This window comes from Oncorhynchus mykiss, chromosome 15 (genome assembly GCF_013265735.2).
Source record: "Oncorhynchus mykiss isolate Arlee chromosome 15, USDA_OmykA_1.1, whole genome shotgun sequence".
Lineage (NCBI taxonomy): Eukaryota > Metazoa > Chordata > Actinopteri > Salmoniformes > Salmonidae > Oncorhynchus > Oncorhynchus mykiss.
The window spans coordinates 48,043,456-48,063,588 of NC_048579.1; the positions used below are offsets into that span (position 1 = coordinate 48,043,456).

At 46.1% G+C, this 20,133-nt stretch overlaps 1 protein-coding gene across 1 annotated transcript in view; it reads right to left on the reverse strand.

Annotated features, from left to right (window-relative positions):
- Positions 1–20,133, reverse strand: part of LOC110490175 (proton myo-inositol cotransporter) — a 101,431-nt gene that overhangs the window by 41,578 nt on the left and 39,720 nt on the right. Inside the window, exon 4 of the mRNA XM_021563404.2 lies at positions 9,520–9,628. Within this exon, the coding sequence (XP_021419079.2) occupies positions 9,520–9,628 (109 nt within the window). The remainder of the gene's footprint in view (positions 1–9,519; positions 9,629–20,133) is intronic.

Consider the following 20,133-nt stretch of genomic DNA (forward strand, 5'->3'; position numbering starts at 1 on the left):
ACACATACGTACACACACAAACAGACGCAAGCTACCTTAACAGACTCACACACACATACGTACACACACAAACACACGCAAGCTACCTTAACAGACTCACACACACATACGTACACACACAAACACACGCAAGCTACCTTAACAGACTCACACACACATACGTACACACACAAACACACGCAAGCTACCTTAACAGACTCACACACACATACGTACACACACAAACACACGCAAGCTACCTTAACAGACTCACACACACACACATACACACACAAACACACGCAAGCTACCTTAACAGACTCACACACACAACACACGCAAGCTACCTTAACAGACTCTCACACATACGTACACACACAAACACACGCAAGCTACCTTAACAGACTCACACACACAAACACACGCAAGCTACCTTAACAGACTCACACACACATACGTACACACACAAACAGACGCAAGCTACCTTAACAGACTCACACACACATACGTACACACACAAACACACTCAAGGTACCTTAACAGACTCACACACACATACGTACACACACAAACACACGCAAGCTACCTTAACAGACTCACACACACATACGTACATACACAAACACACGCAAGCTACCTTAACAGACTCACACACACAAACACACACAAACACACGCAAGCTACCTTAACAGACTCACACACACAAACACACGCAAGCTACCTTAACAGACTCACACACACATACGTACACACACAAACACATGCAAGGTACCTTAACAGACTCAAACAAACAAACACACGCAAGCTACTTTAACAGACTCACACACACAAACACACGCAAGCTATCTTAACAGACTCACACACACAAACACACGCAAGCTACCTTAACAGACTCACACACACATACGTACACACACAAACACACGCAAGCTACCTTAACATACTCACCCACACAAACTTACACACACAAACACATGCAAGCTACCTTAACAGACTCACACACACATACGTACACACACAAACACACGCAAGCTACCTTAACAGACTCACACACACATACGTACACACACAAACACACGCAAGCTAACTTAACAGACTCACACACACAAACACACGCAAGCTACCTTAACAGACTCACACACACATACGTACACACACAAACACACGCAAGCCACCTTAACAGACTCACACACACATACGTACACACACAAACACACGCAAGCTACCTTAACAGACTCACACACACATACGTACACACACAAACACACGCAAGCCACCTTAACAGACTCACACAAACACACGCAAGCTACCTTAACAGACTCACACACACACATACGTACACACACAAACACACGCAAGCTACCTTAACAGACTCACGTACACACACAAACACACGCAAGCTACCTTAACAGACTCACACACACAACACAAGCAAGCTACCTTAACAGACTCACACACACAAACACACGCAAGCTACCTTAACAGACTCACACACACATACGTACACACACAAACACACGCAAGCTACCTTAACAGACTCACACACACATACGTACACACACAAACACACGCTAGCCACCTTAACAGACTCACACACACAAGCACACGCAAGCTACCTTAACAGACTCACACACACATACGTACACACACAAACACACGCAAGCTACCTTAACAGACTCACACACACATACGTACACACACAAACACACGCAAGCCACCATAACAGACTCACACACACAAACACACGCAAGCTACCTTAACAGACTCACACACACATACGTACACACACAAACACACGCAAGCTACCTTAACAGACTCACACACACAAACACACGCAAGCTACCTTAACAGACTCACACACACATACGTACACACACAAACACACGCAAGCTACCTTAACAGACTCACACACACATACGTACACACACAAACACACGCAAGCTACCTTAACATACTCACCCACACAAACTTACACACACAAACACACGCAAGCTACCTTAACAGACTCACACACACATACGTACACACACAAACACACGCTAGCCACCTTAACAGACTCACACACACAAGCACACGCAAGCTACCTTAACAGACTCACACACACATACGTACACACACAAACACACGCAAGCTACCTTAACAGACTCACACACACATACGTACACACACAAACACACGCAAGCCACCTTAACAGACTCACACACACAAACACACGCAAGCTACCTTAACAGACTCACACACACATACGTACACACACAAACACACGCAAGCTACCTTAACAGACTCACACACACAAACACACGCAAGCTACCTTAACAGACTCACACACACATACGTACACACACAAACACACGCAAGCCACCTTAACAGACTCACACACACATACGTACACACACAAACACACGCAAGCTACCTTAACAGACTCACACACACATACGTACACACACAAACACACGCAAGCCACCTTAACAGACTCACACAAACACACGCAAGCTACCTTAACAGACTCACACACACACATACGTACACACACAAACACACGCAAGCTACCTTAACAGACTCACGTACACACACAAACACACGCAAGCTACCTTAACAGACTCACAAACACAACACACGCAAGCTACCTTAACAGACTCACACACACAAACACACGCAAGCTACCTTAACAGACTCACACACACATACGTACACACACAAACACACGCAAGCTACCTTAACAGACTCACACACACATACGTACACACACAAACACACGCTAGCCACCTTAACAGACTCACACACACAAGCACACGCAAGCTACCTTAACAGACTCACACACACATACGTACACACACAAACACACGCAAGCTACCTTAACAGACTCACACACACATACGTACACACACAAACACACGCAAGCCACCATAACAGACTCACACACACAAACACACGCAAGCTACCTTAACAGACTCACACACACATACGTACACACACAAACACACGCAAGCTACCTTAACAGACTCACACACACAAACACACGCAAGCTACCTTAACAGACTCACACACACATACGTACACACACAAACACACGCAAGCTACCTTAACAGACTCACACACACATACGTACACACACAAACACACGCAAGCTACCTTAACATACTCACCCACACAAACTTACACACACAAACACACGCAAGCTACCTTAACAGACTCACACACACATACGTACACACACAAACACACGCTAGCCACCTTAACAGACTCACACACACAAGCACACGCAAGCTACCTTAACAGACTCACACACACATACGTACACACACAAACACACGCAAGCTACCTTAACAGACTCACACACACATACGTACACACACAAACACACGCAAGCCACCTTAACAGACTCACACACACAAACACACGCAAGCTACCTTAACAGACTCACACACACATACGTACACACACAAACACACGCAAGCTACCTTAACAGACTCACACACACAAACACACGCAAGCTACCTTAACAGACTCACACACACATACGTACACACACAAACACACGCAAGCTACCTTAACAGACTCACACACACAAACACACGCAAGCTACCTTAACAGACTCACACACACATACGTACACACACAAACAGACGCAAGCTACCTTAACAGACTCACACACACATACGTACACACACAAACACACGCAAGCTACCTTAACAGACTCACACACACATACGTACACACACAAACACACGCAAGGTACCTTAACAGACTCACACACACATACGTACACACACAAACACACGCAAGCCACCTTAACAGACTCACACACACATACGTACACACACAAACACACGCAAGCTACCTTAACAGACTCACACACACATACGTACACACACAAACACACGCAAGCCACCTTAACAGACTCACACAAACACACGCAAGCTACCTTAACAGACTCACACACACACATACGTACACACACAAACACACGCAAGCTACCTTAACAGACTCACGTACACACACAAACACACGCAAGCTACCTTAACAGACTCACACACACAACACACGCAAGCTACCTTAACAGACTCACACACACAAACACACGCAAGCTACCTTAACAGACTCACACACACATACGTACACACACAAACACACGCAAGCTACCTTAACAGACTCACACACACATACGTACACACACAAACACACGCTAGCCACCTTAACAGACTCACACACACAAGCACACGCAAGCTACCTTAACAGACTCACACACACATACGTACACACACAAACACACGCAAGCTACCTTAACAGACTCACACACACATACGTACACACACAAACACACGCAAGCCACCATAACAGACTCACACACACAAACACACGCAAGCTACCTTAACAGACTCACACACACATACGTACACACACAAACACACGCAAGCTACCTTAACAGACTCACACACACAAACACACGCAAGCTACCTTAACAGACTCACACACACATACGTACACACACAAACACACGCAAGCTACCTTAACAGACTCACACACACATACGTACACACACAAACACACGCAAGCTACCTTAACATACTCACCCACACAAACTTACACACACAAACACACGCAAGCTACCTTAACAGACTCACACACACATACGTACACACACAAACACACGCTAGCCACCTTAACAGACTCACACACACAAGCACACGCAAGCTACCTTAACAGACTCACACACACATACGTACACACACAAACACACGCAAGCTACCTTAACAGACTCACACACACATACGTACACACACAAACACACGCAAGCCACCTTAACAGACTCACACACACAAACACACGCAAGCTACCTTAACAGACTCACACACACATACGTACACACACAAACACACGCAAGCTACCTTAACAGACTCACACACACAAACACACGCAAGCTACCTTAACAGACTCACACACACATACGTACACACACAAACACACGCAAGCCACCTTAACAGACTCACACACACATACGTACACACACAAACACACGCAAGCTACCTTAACAGACTCACACACACATACGTACACACACAAACACACGCAAGCCACCTTAACAGACTCACACAAACACACGCAAGCTACCTTAACAGACTCACACACACACATACGTACACACACAAACACACGCAAGCTACCTTAACAGACTCACGTACACACACAAACACACGCAAGCTACCTTAACAGACTCACACACACAACACACGCAAGCTACCTTAACAGACTCACACACACAAACACACGCAAGCTACCTTAACAGACTCACACACACATACGTACACACACAAACACACGCAAGCTACCTTAACAGACTCACACACACATACGTACACACACAAACACACGCTAGCCACCTTAACAGACTCACACACACAAGCACACGCAAGCTACCTTAACAGACTCACACACACATACGTACACACACAAACACACGCAAGCTACCTTAACAGACTCACACACACATACGTACACACACAAACACACGCAAGCCACCATAACAGACTCACACACACAAACACACGCAAGCTACCTTAACAGACTCACACACACATACGTACACACACAAACACACGCAAGCTACCTTAACAGACTCACACACACAAACACACGCAAGCTACCTTAACAGACTCACACACACATACGTACACACACAAACACACGCAAGCTACCTTAACAGACTCACACACACATACGTACACACACAAACACACGCAAGCTACCTTAACATACTCACCCACACAAACTTACACACACAAACACACGCAAGCTACCTTAACAGACTCACACACACATACGTACACACACAAACACACGCTAGCCACCTTAACAGACTCACACACACAAGCACACGCAAGCTACCTTAACAGACTCACACACACATACGTACACACACAAACACACGCAAGCTACCTTAACAGACTCACACACACATACGTACACACACAAACACACGCAAGCCACCTTAACAGACTCACACACACAAACACACGCAAGCTACCTTAACAGACTCACACACACATACGTACACACACAAACACACGCAAGCTACCTTAACAGACTCACACACACAAACACACGCAAGCTACCTTAACAGACTCACACACACATACGTACACACACAAACACACGCAAGCTACCTTAACAGACTCACACACACAAACACACGCAAGCTACCTTAACAGACTCACACACACATACGTACACACACAAACAGACGCAAGCTACCTTAACAGACTCACACACACATACGTACACACACAAACACACGCAAGCTACCTTAACAGACTCACACACACATACGTACACACACAAACACACGCAAGGTACCTTAACAGACTCACACACACATACGTACACACACAAACACACGCAAGCTACCTTAACAGACTCACACACACATACGTACACACACAAACACACGCAAGCTACCTTAACAGACTCACACACACACATGTACACACACAAACACACGCAAGCTACCTTAACAGACTCACACACACAACACACGCAAGCTACCTTAACAGACTCTCACACATACGTACACACACAAACACACGCAGGCCACCTTAACCGACTCACACACACAAACACACGCAAGCTACCTTAACAGACTCACACACACATACGTAAACACACAAACACACGCAAGCTACCTTAACAGACTCTCACACATACGTACACACACAAACACACGCAGGCCACCTTAACCGACTCACACACACAAACACACGCAAGCTACCTTAACAGACTCACACACACATACGTACACACACAAACACACGCAAGCCACATTAACAGACTCACACACACATACGTACACACACAAACACACGCAAGCTACCTTAACAGACTCACACACACAAACACACGCAAACTACCTTAACAGACTCACACACACAAACACACGCAAGCTACCTTAACAGACTCACACACACAAACACACGCAAGCTACCTTAACAGACTCACACACGCATACGTACACACACAAACACACGCAAGCTACCTTAACAGACTCACACACACAAACACACGCAAGCTACCTTAACAGACTCACACACACATACGTACACACACAAACACACGCAAGGTACCTTAACAGACTCACACACACAAACACACGCAAGCTACCTTAACAGACTCACACACACACATACGTACACACACAAACACACGCAAGCTACCTTAACAGACTCACACACACATACGTACACACAACACGCAAGGTACCTTAACAGACTCACACACGCATACGTACACACACAAACACACGCAAGCTACCTTAACAGACTCACACACACAAACACACGCAAGCTACCTTAACAGACTCACACACACATACGTACACACACAAACACACGCAAGGTACCTTAACAGACTCACACACACAAACACACGCAAGCTACCTTAACAGACTCACACACACACATACGTACACACACAAACACACGCAAGCTACCTTAACAGACTCACACACACATCACACGCAAGCTACCTTAACAGACTCACACACACAAACACACGCAAGCTACCTTAACAGACTCACACACACATACGTACACACACAAACACACGCAAGCCACCTTAACAGACTCACACACACAAACACACGCAAGCTACCTTAACATACTCACACACACATACGTAAACACACAAACACACGCAAGCTACCTTAACAGACTCACACACACATACGTACACACACAAACACACGCAAGCCACCTTAACAGACTCACACACACATACGTACACACACAAACACACGCAAGCTACCGTAACAGACTCACACACACATACGTACACACACAAACACACGCAAGCTACCTTAACAGACTCACACACACAAACACACACAAGCTACCTTAACAGACTCACACACACAAACACACGCAAGCTACCTTAACAGACTCACACACACAAACACATGCAAGCCACCTTAACAGACTCACACACACATACGTACACACACAAACACACGCAAGCTACCTTAACAGACTCACACACACATACGTACACACACAAACACACGCAAGCCACCTTAACAGACTCACACACACAAACACACGCAAGCTACCTTAACAGACTCACACACACAAACACACGCAAGCTACCTTAACAGACTCACACACACATACGTACACACACAAACAAATGCAAGCTACCTTAACAGACTCACACACACACAAACACACGCAAGCTACCTTAACAGACTCACACACACAAACACACGCAAGCTACCTTAACAGACTCACACACACATACGTACACACACAAACACACGCAAGCTACCTTAACAGACTCACACGCACACACGTACACACACAAACACACGCAAGCTACCTTAACAGACTCACACACACATACTTACACACACAAACACACGCAAGCTACCTTAACAGACTCACACACACACGTACACACACAAACTTAAAACCTTGGTTATCACCCACACGCACGCACGTACGCACACACAAACACACGCTAGCACGCACACCGAACCAAACCTACACCCACGCACACCCACTCGTCCTTTTCCTCTCACCTCGAATGGTTGCTTAGCAACAGCACATATTGCAAGATTGTTTACAATGCCCAGAATATGCTTGAGCTCAGGGGGATGAGAGAAAGCTAGACGATGCAATCTCACTTGAGATGGAAATAAAGATTCAATGGTTTAGCACCTTTCAGGCACAAAGGAAATTCAGCGAGCGATTGACCCTGAAAAGTGCATAAAAGTGCACGAAGCATTAACAGCATATCAATCACACAGTTGTGGCACTGTGAACTATCTCCTTCACAGCACATGATCCTGCATGTAATTGTCTAAGTGTTGACTGGACCACTGAACTGGTATTCGACATGAGTCGGAGGGCCGTGTAAGCCCACTAAGCTAAAGGCATTTTACCGTCCCACCCACATGGCGGAGTTGATCCTGTAAATATGAATGTAGCTTAATCAAAAGCATGTTACCTCACTGAGCTGTAGCTTAGGCATGTTAGTCCACCGAACTTGCACAAGTGCCTTGGTTTGTGGGAGCCGAAACGGCGCACAGGAGCCGGAGCAGATCTCCTGTTTCGGTAGCGTGAGGCAGCTTGATGTACAAGTACACACCCTGGACAGGACGCTAGTCTATAACAGGGCCTCACCCACAGATCAAATCAAAATCACATTTTATTTGTCACATGCGCCAAACACAACAAGTGAAGACCTTACAGTGAAATGCTGACTTGCTCTTCCCCAACATGCAGAGTTAAATAAGACATCTCCTTCATGTTGAAAATCTAACCAACAAGTTTCAAAGTTATTCGTCATGTGTACAGGACACAACAGGCGTAAAACAGTACCGTGAAATGTTTACTTGCGAGCTCTTCCCCAACAGTGCAGAAAAAAACGAACAAAAAGAACACGAGGAACAGGAAGATAAGATTGCAAGTATATACAGATCAGTGCCAGTACCATATCCAATGTGCAAGGGGCCACTCAGGCCACTAAGATACTAAAAGGCTGTGTACTCACATGACAGTGTTGATCCCAGAGAGCTGTTGGAACATCTGTAGTCCACATCCCACCAGGAGTGCTCTCCGTGTGGGGGGGTAGGTCAGCATCCTCCAGATCACAGGGCCATCTGGACACACACACACACACACACACACACACACACACACACACACACACACACACACAGGAGCAGAGGTTAGGATAGACCTTTTGATCATCATCAGCCTATCAACGGACAAACACAACACACATGAAACAGGCCAACAGCGATACCAACAAGTGGCTGAAGTTCGTTCTGTTTGGTCTGAAAGTAAAGTTGTGTCTGAGGAAGCAGCAGAAGGCTGCTATAGCAGGCTTATAGCTGAGACCTTCAAACAGAGACTCCAGGGAGTACCACTCATAATAGGACAGAACGTCTGGACAGGTATGCAGAGCTTTGATAAAGAGACTCACACACTGACACACTCACACACAAGAATGGACAAATATCGACACACACACACAGACACAGTTACACAGACGCACGCTGACAAACACAGACAAACACACACATACACACAGTGTTGGAGGGGAGCAGCTGTGAGTGGGTGGATGCTTGCTGGGCTGGGAAGAGCTCCTTTAGCTCCCAGACAGGCTGAACACACACACACACACACACACACACACACACACGCACAGCTACCGGACAGCGCCCCACTGAAACAGAAAACACTCTCCCCAGGACCAGTCACAGCAGGATCTCCCGAGAACCAATCAACACTGACCGAGCCACTCTGCATCCAGCCACACTCCCCGGGGGGACCAATCAAATCACGCTGTTCTTCCCAGCACAACGCTTTCTGGCTATTACTGCTGTCATTATCTTTGAATGCATGTATGGATGTCTCATCTTATGCCTCATAAGCTTAGCTATGTTATTAATCAAAATAGAGATCTGTTCATATCGTGTGTATCACAAAATAATACAAAGATATCATAGACCGTCATGGAAGTTGACAGTCTCCAAATGTTACCGGTACACCTTATTATTACTAGCCAACGGGAGTGAATGTTGACGTGGACTGTGTGCTTGTGTTTATCAACTGCGTGAGCAAAGTGAGTGTGGACGTGAGCTGCCAGGTTACAAATGCAGCCATCAGAAACTGGGAGGAAGTGATGTGTTTATGAGAGGCAACAATTTGCAGGGCGCTAACATTGTAGAGGCAGGATTGAATGGCCCCCAGGAGACAATACCAGAGGACAGAGAGCTGATTAGCTGCAGCTCAGATCCTGAGACATGGACAGACAGATCACCGTGAACCAACTGACCTAGGTTATGGGTGTGTTAATGAATGAAGCGCTAACTTCACAGAGATGCACAAACACACACACAGACTGATAATCACAAACACGTGCTGCTTGTAAATACATTCACAAATCTTGTTTGCCAGCGGACGGGTAAACCAAACCAAGCTGTGCCGGTTGCACCTTTGCAGCCTATTCCTGCTTTGACAAACATTTCAGCAGGGTTCTGGTGGACTGCGTTGGTCCTTTGCCCAAAGCCAAGAGTGGCAAACAGTTTCACTTAACCATCACGTGCACTGCAACTCGTTTCCCTGAGGCAATTCCACTGAGGAAAGTTACTGTAGGGTGAGCAGTCAATAGGTTTTGTGTTTTGCGTTTAGCTAGTGTGTTGCCCTGGCTCACAATTTATTTTGACTGCACGTTCTGTATTGTTTGGGCTCGTTCCAAGAGGACACGAGTTATAGAAACGTAAGTATGTTTTTTTTTACATTTGTGAAAGTTAGGCATCTATAAATAAGAACATAATTTATATATATACAGTAGTAGTCAAAAGTTGGGACACACCTACTCACTCAAGGATTTTTCTTTATTTTTACTATTTTCTACATTGTAAAATAAATTAGACATCTTTTGCCTTGATGACAGCTTTACTAACTATTGGCATTCTCTCAACCAGCTTCATGAGGTAGTCAGTCACCTGGTGCATTTCAAATAACAGGTGCCGTGTTAAAAGTTCATTTGAGGAATTTATTTCCTTCTTAATGCATTTGAGCCAATCGGTTGTGTTGTGACAAGGTACAGTAGGGGTGGTATACTGTCGTGGAAATTTCCTTAATTACCAAATGATGAGAGAGAAAATCACACACCAGTCAGAGTTATGCTTAATCTTCACCTTTAATAATAATTAAGCTTTTGCAATAGCATTTTGACTTTCAACAGTTCAGTATCTCTAATGAAAAGTTAAGAGTGGTCAACATAATGGCAACTGAGATCTTTTATAGCAAAGATCCACCCCCCTAGTCGACATGACAAACCACAGCTCTTTAGGAACATTTACACAAAGAAAGACTTTACTTCTGAGAGGAGTATCCCATAGCCAGACAGCATTGGCTATAAATTATCGTTCAGTTTGGTCTCCTAAACGAAGCTCTTATCTCGTTCTTGGTACATTACCTCATCCAATGGCATATATCAATTGTCAATACTAGACACCCCCATCTCAAATACAACCCCTCCTGGACAAGCTCACGGAGAGGAGAGTGAGCCTCTAGGTCAAGTTAAGGCCAACCTCAGAGGGAACATAGAATGGTTCCAGACACTGTCATCCTCCTCTCCCCGAGGAGAAAAGTAGGGAGTGACTGGCACACAGACATTGTGGAGCCAAGAGATAATTGGTTCCCCCTCAATCATCCCTTCACATGGTTTAAAAGATACATTTACATATGAAGACAAGCTTGACCTTTCCCCTTTCTGGGGCCCAAGTAACTGAGCCCTGACAGAGAAAGGATAACTGCAAACGGCCAACACTATAGTACAAAAAGATACATTCTAAATGACAAGTATCTCACAAGCATATTATGAAAATAAAACATCTTATCTATGTTACCCAACTAATTCTGATTCATCCCCAACAATACAGAAGATAGCTCTATTTGGTAAGTGTCAGGCTGTGGGTAACTAGTGCATGGAATCAGGAGCAGGAGTGCAGAGATAAGTGTACAAGGAAATGTATTCCATGAACAGCACCAGTATAAAACAAACACCGGGGCCTCACTGCGGTGGCAATCTGCGCAGGTTGTCTGGCGCCTCTCGGCCCGCTGAAGGTGCAAATGAGAGGTGTCCCAGGTCTCCTCAGCGCACCTAAACCAGTCACCCACCGCAGGAGCCTCAATCTGGCTCTGATGCCAAGGTGAAGGGTGACGTATGGGCCCAACAGATCAAATGGTTGCGGACAGCAGACGGAGCGTACAGACGCCCAGCTGGACATTGGGGGGGGGGGGGAGTGGGCTCTGTTAGTAACACCCACTCAATGTCCGCGTCCAGCTCCCACACTACCGGTGCCACCAGGCAAGAGGCCGGAAGTATGGGAGTGGGATCCATGGGCCGCTCCTCTGTGTCATACATCCGGGACAGTGAGTCTGCCTTAGCCTTCTGGGAACCTGGTCTGTAGGACAGGGGGAAGACAAAACGGGTAAAGAACATGGCCCACCTTGCCTGGCGAGGGTTCAGTCTCCTCACCACCCGTTTTGGTGTTTAGTCCCCTTAAGCCAATGTCTCCACGCCTTCAAGGCCTTGACGACAGCCAACAGCTCCGGGTCCCCCACAGCATAGTTTCGCTCCGCCGGGCTGAGCTTCTTCGAAAAGAAGGCACAGGGGCGGAGCTTTGGTGGCGTACCCGAGCGCTGAGAGAGCACGGCTCCTATCCCAGCCTCGGACGCGTCTACCTCCACTATGAACGCCAAAGGGGGACCCGGATGAGCCAGCACCGGAGCCGAGGTAAACAGAGCCCTCAGCTGACCAAAAGCCCTGTCCGCCTCAGCCAACCACTGCAAACGCACCGGTCCCCCCTTCAGCAGTGAGGTAATGGGAGCCGCTGCCTGACCAAAACCCCGGATAAACCTCCGGTAGTAGTTGGCAAACCCTAAAAACTGCTGCACATACTTTACTGTGGTGGGAGTCAGCCAATTAAGCACGGTTGAAATACGGTCACTCTCCATCTCCACCCCTGAAGTGGAAATGCGGTACCCTAGGAAGGAGACAGACTGTTGAAAGAACAGGCATTTCTCCATCAGTCGACCAAGAACAGGTTATGCTCCAACAGTCGACCAAGCACCCTGCGCACCAGGGACACATGCTCGGCGCGTGTAGCGAGTATATCAGAATGTCTGCGATATACACCATAACACCCTGTCCGTGCAGGTCCCGGAAAATCTTGTCTACAAAAGCCTGGAAGACTAATGGAGCATTCTTCAACCTGTACGGCATGACGAGGTTCTCATAGTGCCCTGAGGTGGTACTAAATGCCGTCTTCCACTCGTACCCCTCCCGGATACGCACCAGGCTGTAGGCGCTCCTGAGATCCAATTTTGTGAAGAAACGCGCCTCGTACATTGACTCGATCACACTGGCGATGAGAGGTAGCGGATAACTGTACCTTACAGTGATGTACAGCCGAATGTACCCCTGCCTCAGAGATTCGGAGACATGTGTTTCCATAGCCGCCATATCCTAATGCGACAAGGGATACACCTGACTACAGGGAAGTGTTGCGTCTACCAGGAGATTTATCGCACAATCCCCCGTCGATGGGGTTGGTAATCTTACAGAAGGCGAGAGCCAAATCGCCATATTCAGTGGGGATGTGCACGGTGGAGACCTGGTCTGGACTTTACAACATAGTAGCACTGACGGAATCCCCTAAACACCTCCCCAAGCAATTTCGTGACCACCCCGTGAGAGCCCTCTGTTGTCACGAAATAGTGGGGTCATGACAGGCCAACCAGGGTAGGCCCAGCACCACTTGAAATGCAGGAGAATCAATAAGGAAGAGACTGATTCTCTCCTTGTGACCCTCCTGCGGAACCAGGCCTCCCTGGATTAGCCCTGACCCTAATGGTCGACTATCTAGGGCGTGCACAGGGAAAGGCATATCCACAGGAACAATGGGGATCCCTAAACTATGGGCAAATGATCTGTCAATAAAATTCCCAGCTGCGCCTGAATCTACAAGCGCCTTATGCTGGGAATGCGGGGAAAACTCAGGAAAATTAATAAACACATACATGTGAGCAACAGGGTGCTCTGGGTGAGCCTGGTACCGACTCACCTGGGGTGACACGAGAGTGCCCTGCCTGCTGCCTCGACTCCCAGAGGAACCTCCCCAGCACCGACCGGCAGTGTGCCCTCCGCGGCCACAGATGGTGCATGGATCGGCCCCTCCTCCGGTCGCCCTAATTACAGCACCTCCCAGCTCCATGGGCGTTGGAGCGGTGGTGCTGGGGAATGGAATCGACAGACCCCGATCTGGACATCCGCGGGTAGCCAGCAGGTTATTTGGCCTTATGGACACCAGCTGGTCGAAGGTCAGAGTAGTGTCCCTGCAGGCCAACTCCCGACGGACGTCCTCATGCAAACTACAACGGTAGTGATCGATCAGGGCCATGTGGTTCCACCCCGCGCCGGCGGCCAGGATCCAGAAGTTCAATGCAAACTCCTGTGTGCTCCTCGTCACCTGCCTCAGGTGCACAAGACGAATGACTCGAATTGGTCCAGCATCGCTCCTCCTTCCTCCCATACGGCGTTGACCCAATCCAGGGCTTTCCCTGAGAGACAGGAGACGAGGGCGGACACACTCTCGCGGCCCGAAGGGGCCGGTTGCACGGTCGCCAGGTAGAGTTCCAGTTGGAGTAGGAAACCCTGACATCCCGCTGCCTTCCCATCGTACTCCCTCGGAAGGGAGAGCCAAATCCCACTGGAACCGGGTGAAGGAGGTGTGATCAGTGGTGTCCTTGGTTGTGCTGATGGAGGCGCTGGAGGAACTCCTCTTCTCTTCCAGTGCTCCAAAGTCTGTAGGACGTGATCCATAGCGGTGACGAGATGTTGTAGCATCGCCTCATGCTGCTGGACGCGCTTCTCAACCCCTAGTACCAGGGTAACTGCTCCTGCTGACTCCATTTGAGGTGCGTGTTTCTGTCAGGCTGTGAGTAACTGGTGCATGGAATCAGGCGCAGGAGAGCAGAGATGAGTGTACAAGGTAATTTATTCCATGAACAGCACCAGTTTAAACAAATACTAAAGGTGTGTGAAATACCGGTCACTCGTAAATAACGGGCAAAATAACGAACCCGGCACACAATACCAGCCAACAAGTAACGACCTGAACGCTGCCCGAACAAGGAGAGGGACCAACTTCGGCGGAAGTAGTGACACCAAGTCCCTATTATGTATTAAAAAAACACAAGTGCAGTTGCAAAAACCATCAAGCGCTATGATGAAACTAGCCTTCATCAGGACCGCCACAGGAAAGAAAGACCCAGAGTTACCTCTGCTGCAGAGGATAAGTTCATTAGAATTACCAGCCTCAGATTTCAGCCCAAATAAATGCTGCACAGAGTTCAAGTAACAGACACATCTCAACAACAACAGTTCAGAGGAGACTGCATGATTCAGGCCTTGAAAAAAACTACTAAAGGACACCAATAAGAAGAACAGACTTGCTTGGGCAAAGAAACACGATCAATGGACATTAGACCGGTGGAAATCTGTCCTTTGGTCTGATGAGTCCACATTTGAGATTTTTGGTTCCAACCACCGTGTCTTTGTGAGACGCAGAGTAGGTAAACAGATGATCTCCGCATGTGTGGTTCCCACAGTGAAGCATGGAGGAGGTGTGATGGTGATTTGCTGGCGACACGGTCATGATTTATTTAGAATTGAAGGCACACTTAACCAGCATGGCTACCACAGCATTCTGCAGCGATACGCCATCCCAGTTGGTTTGTGCTTAGAGGGACTATCATTTGTTTTTCAACAGGACAATGACCCAACACACCTGCAGGCTGTGTAAGTGCTATTTGACCAAGAAGGAGAGTGATGGAGTGCTGCATCAGATGACCTGGCTTTTACAATCACTCGACCTCAACCCAATTGAGATGGTTTGGGATGAGTTGGACCGCAGAGTGAAGGAAAAGCAGCCAACAAGTAATCAGCATATGTGGGAACTCCTTCAAGACTGTTGGAAAAGCATTCCAGGTGAAGCTGGTTGAGAGAATGCCAATAGTGTTTCATCTTACATTTAATTGTTGACACCCAGTAGACTCCATGTTTACATTGGAGAAGGCGACGCATTTAAGTTGATCATGTTGTGAGGTGGAAGTTGTTTTCTGTTGGTGGTGAGCAAACTTGTCTCAGGAAAATATAGGACATATTTGTTGTCTTAAGGGGGAAGGTGTTACAGGCTTTGGTTTTTCCATTTAGTTTTGTGGGGGGTTTTCTTTTGTTTGCCTCTTCTTCTTCTCTTCTTCACACACACACACACACACACACACACACACACACACACACACACACACACAGAGCTCCACTCTAACCTAATCAGAGAAAGAATGTGTTCAGCAAGAGGGAGAGAGGTGATAGAGCGGGGAGAGGGGAATAGCAGGGCGAGGGACAGATAGAGATAAATGGGAAGCTATACTCACTCAAATGAACCCTACGTTACAGTTTTTTTACAATCACTTTGGCACGTATTTCGGAACCTTGATGTAATTTTTCAAAACTCTAGGCACAAAACTCACAACCAATGATCAAAATGCACATTTTTCAAAACTCTAACACTTTTTCCAATGGCTTGGATACAATACACATAAAGCTAAGATCATTTGTTCATTGAACGAAAATCACCTGTTCAAAATGACACAACTTAACATCAAAGTATTACCATTTCATAATTAAATTCACACATTACATCTGAGATGACTGCCTATTCATTGATACAACTGCATCATGAACATTTCAGGATAACGAGATCCATTGACACCAATTACCGTGGAATATGAACCAATTGGACTACATTATCTATGGATGTAATAATCCATAATCATTCTTTAACAGACACTGTTTCTATGGTCCCATGTACCACTTTCCCAGAACACGTTTTCAGATTTGACATTACTGTACACTCACCGGACACTTTACTCGGTTCACCTATCTAGTACTGGGTAGGACCCCCTTTTGCCTCCACAACAGCCTGAACTATTCACGGTGTTGTACGTTAAGAGATGCCCTTCTGCACACCACTGTTTTAAACAGCTGTTAGTTGAGCAGTTGTGGCCTTTCTGTTAGCTTGAATGAGTCTGGACATTCTCCTCTGACCTCTCTCATTAACAAGGTGGTTTTGCCCACAGAACTGCCGCTCACTGAATGTGTTTTGTTTATCGCACCGTTCTCTGTAAACTCTAGACACTGTAGTGCATAAAAATCCCAGGAAGGCAGCTGTTTCTGAGATGCTGGAATCACCGTGTGTGGCATCAACAATCATACCACTGTCAAAGTTGCTTAGATTACGCATCTTGCCCGTTCTAATGTTAGGTCGAACAACAACTCTCTACTCTATATACTCTATATATTGAGTTGCAGGCAGCCACATGATTCGCTGTTCGAATGTAACCTTCCTTGATGGGCTAAATCAGGTCTGTAGAGCTGATGGCATGACCTATGTCATTGTGTGGGATAATGTCAAGTTCCACCATGCTCAAATGCTGCAAGCTTGGTTTCAGGCCCATCCACAATTTACCACCCTGTACTTACCCCCATACTCTCCTTTCTTAAAACCCGATTGAGGAATTTCTCTCCACATGGAGGTGGAAGGTACATGACAAACAAACAAGCCACCCTTCTCCAGGCCATGGATGACTCATGCAATGACATCACGGCAGACCAGTGTCAGGCCGGGATTCGCCATGCCCGTAGATTCTTCCCAAGATGTTTGGCTAATGAAAACATCCATTGTGATGTGGATGAGAACCTGTGGCCAAATCCACAAGACAGGGTTGAGGGAAGTACAGTAATCAATCCTTTGTTTTGCTTTTTACAGTAAGCCAAGTGAGGAACACTGCAGTTGATGTTTTACTGTAGTTTTTTTCATTTTTTTGTAGCCAATTATTTTTGCTTTGATTCAAAGAAACCTATCAGTGATTTTATTGTATTTCATCAATACATTTCAGATTTTGTTCAATTCGTTTTTTGTTCAGTTTGTCCACAGATTTTGTTCACAGTTTGTCCACTGTGTCTGTAGTATTCTCTTTACTAGTCCTTTTACAGTGACGTATTTACGTGTAGTACCATAATGAAACGGATCACATATTTTGTACTACAATATTTAATGATTGGACGAACAACTACACAGTGAAACTATCGGTATCTTGTGTGTTGGTGATCTAAATGAATGTTCCTACGGTATTTCATGATAAATTCATTATTTGAACCAATGATTCTGCAAGTGCAAGGTTTCTTTAAAGATACGAATGCACAATGCAATGTTTTGAACATTGGACAGCCTTGTGTTACAAGTGATGACCATTTTGAGTTTTGTGTCTAGAGTTTTGAAAGACTACCACAAGGTTCTGAAATTAGTGCCAAAGGAATTGTAAATTTATTTTTTTTTTTTTAACTGTAGAATGGAAAGAAGGCAACAGGGCTGTGCTTTCCATCCTAATGCAGTGTTCATTTGAGTGAGTTTAGCTTCCAATGTATCTCTGTCCCCGTTGGTTCACGGCGGTCTGTCAGTCCAGGTAATGCTGTAACCATAAAAGGCGTTTTAGCCATGATACACGCACCACCTATCCTTTAAAAGTCTACCACAAAGACACTGGTCCTCTCTTTAATTTCATTCCATATTACTCATATCAAACCTACAGAGTGCAGAAGCCATCCAGTAAAACGGAAACACACTACACCCAGCTGAATTAAAACCTAATTAGTGTACAGTCAGATGAGGCCCAGTGTTATGGCGTCTTAATGAGAGCGATATCTTCTCCCCTTTGATATCCACCAATGGAATCCCCAATTATATAACTTCCCCATGGCAACCTTCGCCAGGGAAACACCCAAGCGACTCCAATTAGAGGGAATCTTCCAATGTTGGTATAGCGATGGCTTCATTAAGCAGGATGTTTTTATTCTGCACATCAAATAACGCAGAAATGGTTCCTAGTTGTTCTCTCATGGAACCTTCTGCACAGGCACCCGTCACTGTTTGATTACTACAGTGGAAACATTTCATTAAAACCATCTCTCTCACTGCCTGTCATAGGCTACTCAACGGAGAGTGACAGGGTGAACGTAGCCACAGTGCAGAGAGAGAGCGAGAGCGAGAGAGCGAGAGAGAGAGAGAGAGAGAGAGAGAGAGAGAGAGACCGCTTGACTACATGTTGATTATATTACTTTCCTCTGAGAAGGATTCAACTTTTCAGTATACTGATTAGGATTCCAATCCAGCTACTGATGAGCAATGGAGATTAATGTCCCTATCTTTTTAATTGATTCGTAAGTCATTTGTAAGGTTGTGGAAGGCCATCCTTTGTCGTCAATAGATAGTTTGATTGGGTTAGGGACAGACAGAAGTCAACCCAAGGAACGTAATGAAGCAAGCAATGGAACTCCCATTCTACAGGAAGATGAACAACACATTCCTTTCAGAGATGATGGGAAAAGCTCTTTCTGTCCCACATGTAATTTTACATAAGTGTCTAAGAGATTTCAGTAAGGTCAGTACATTTTCAGAAAACATTACTAGAAAGCAGAGCACCTTAATATTGACAGCCTCTTTCCCCTCTCCTCTTCAATCTCCCC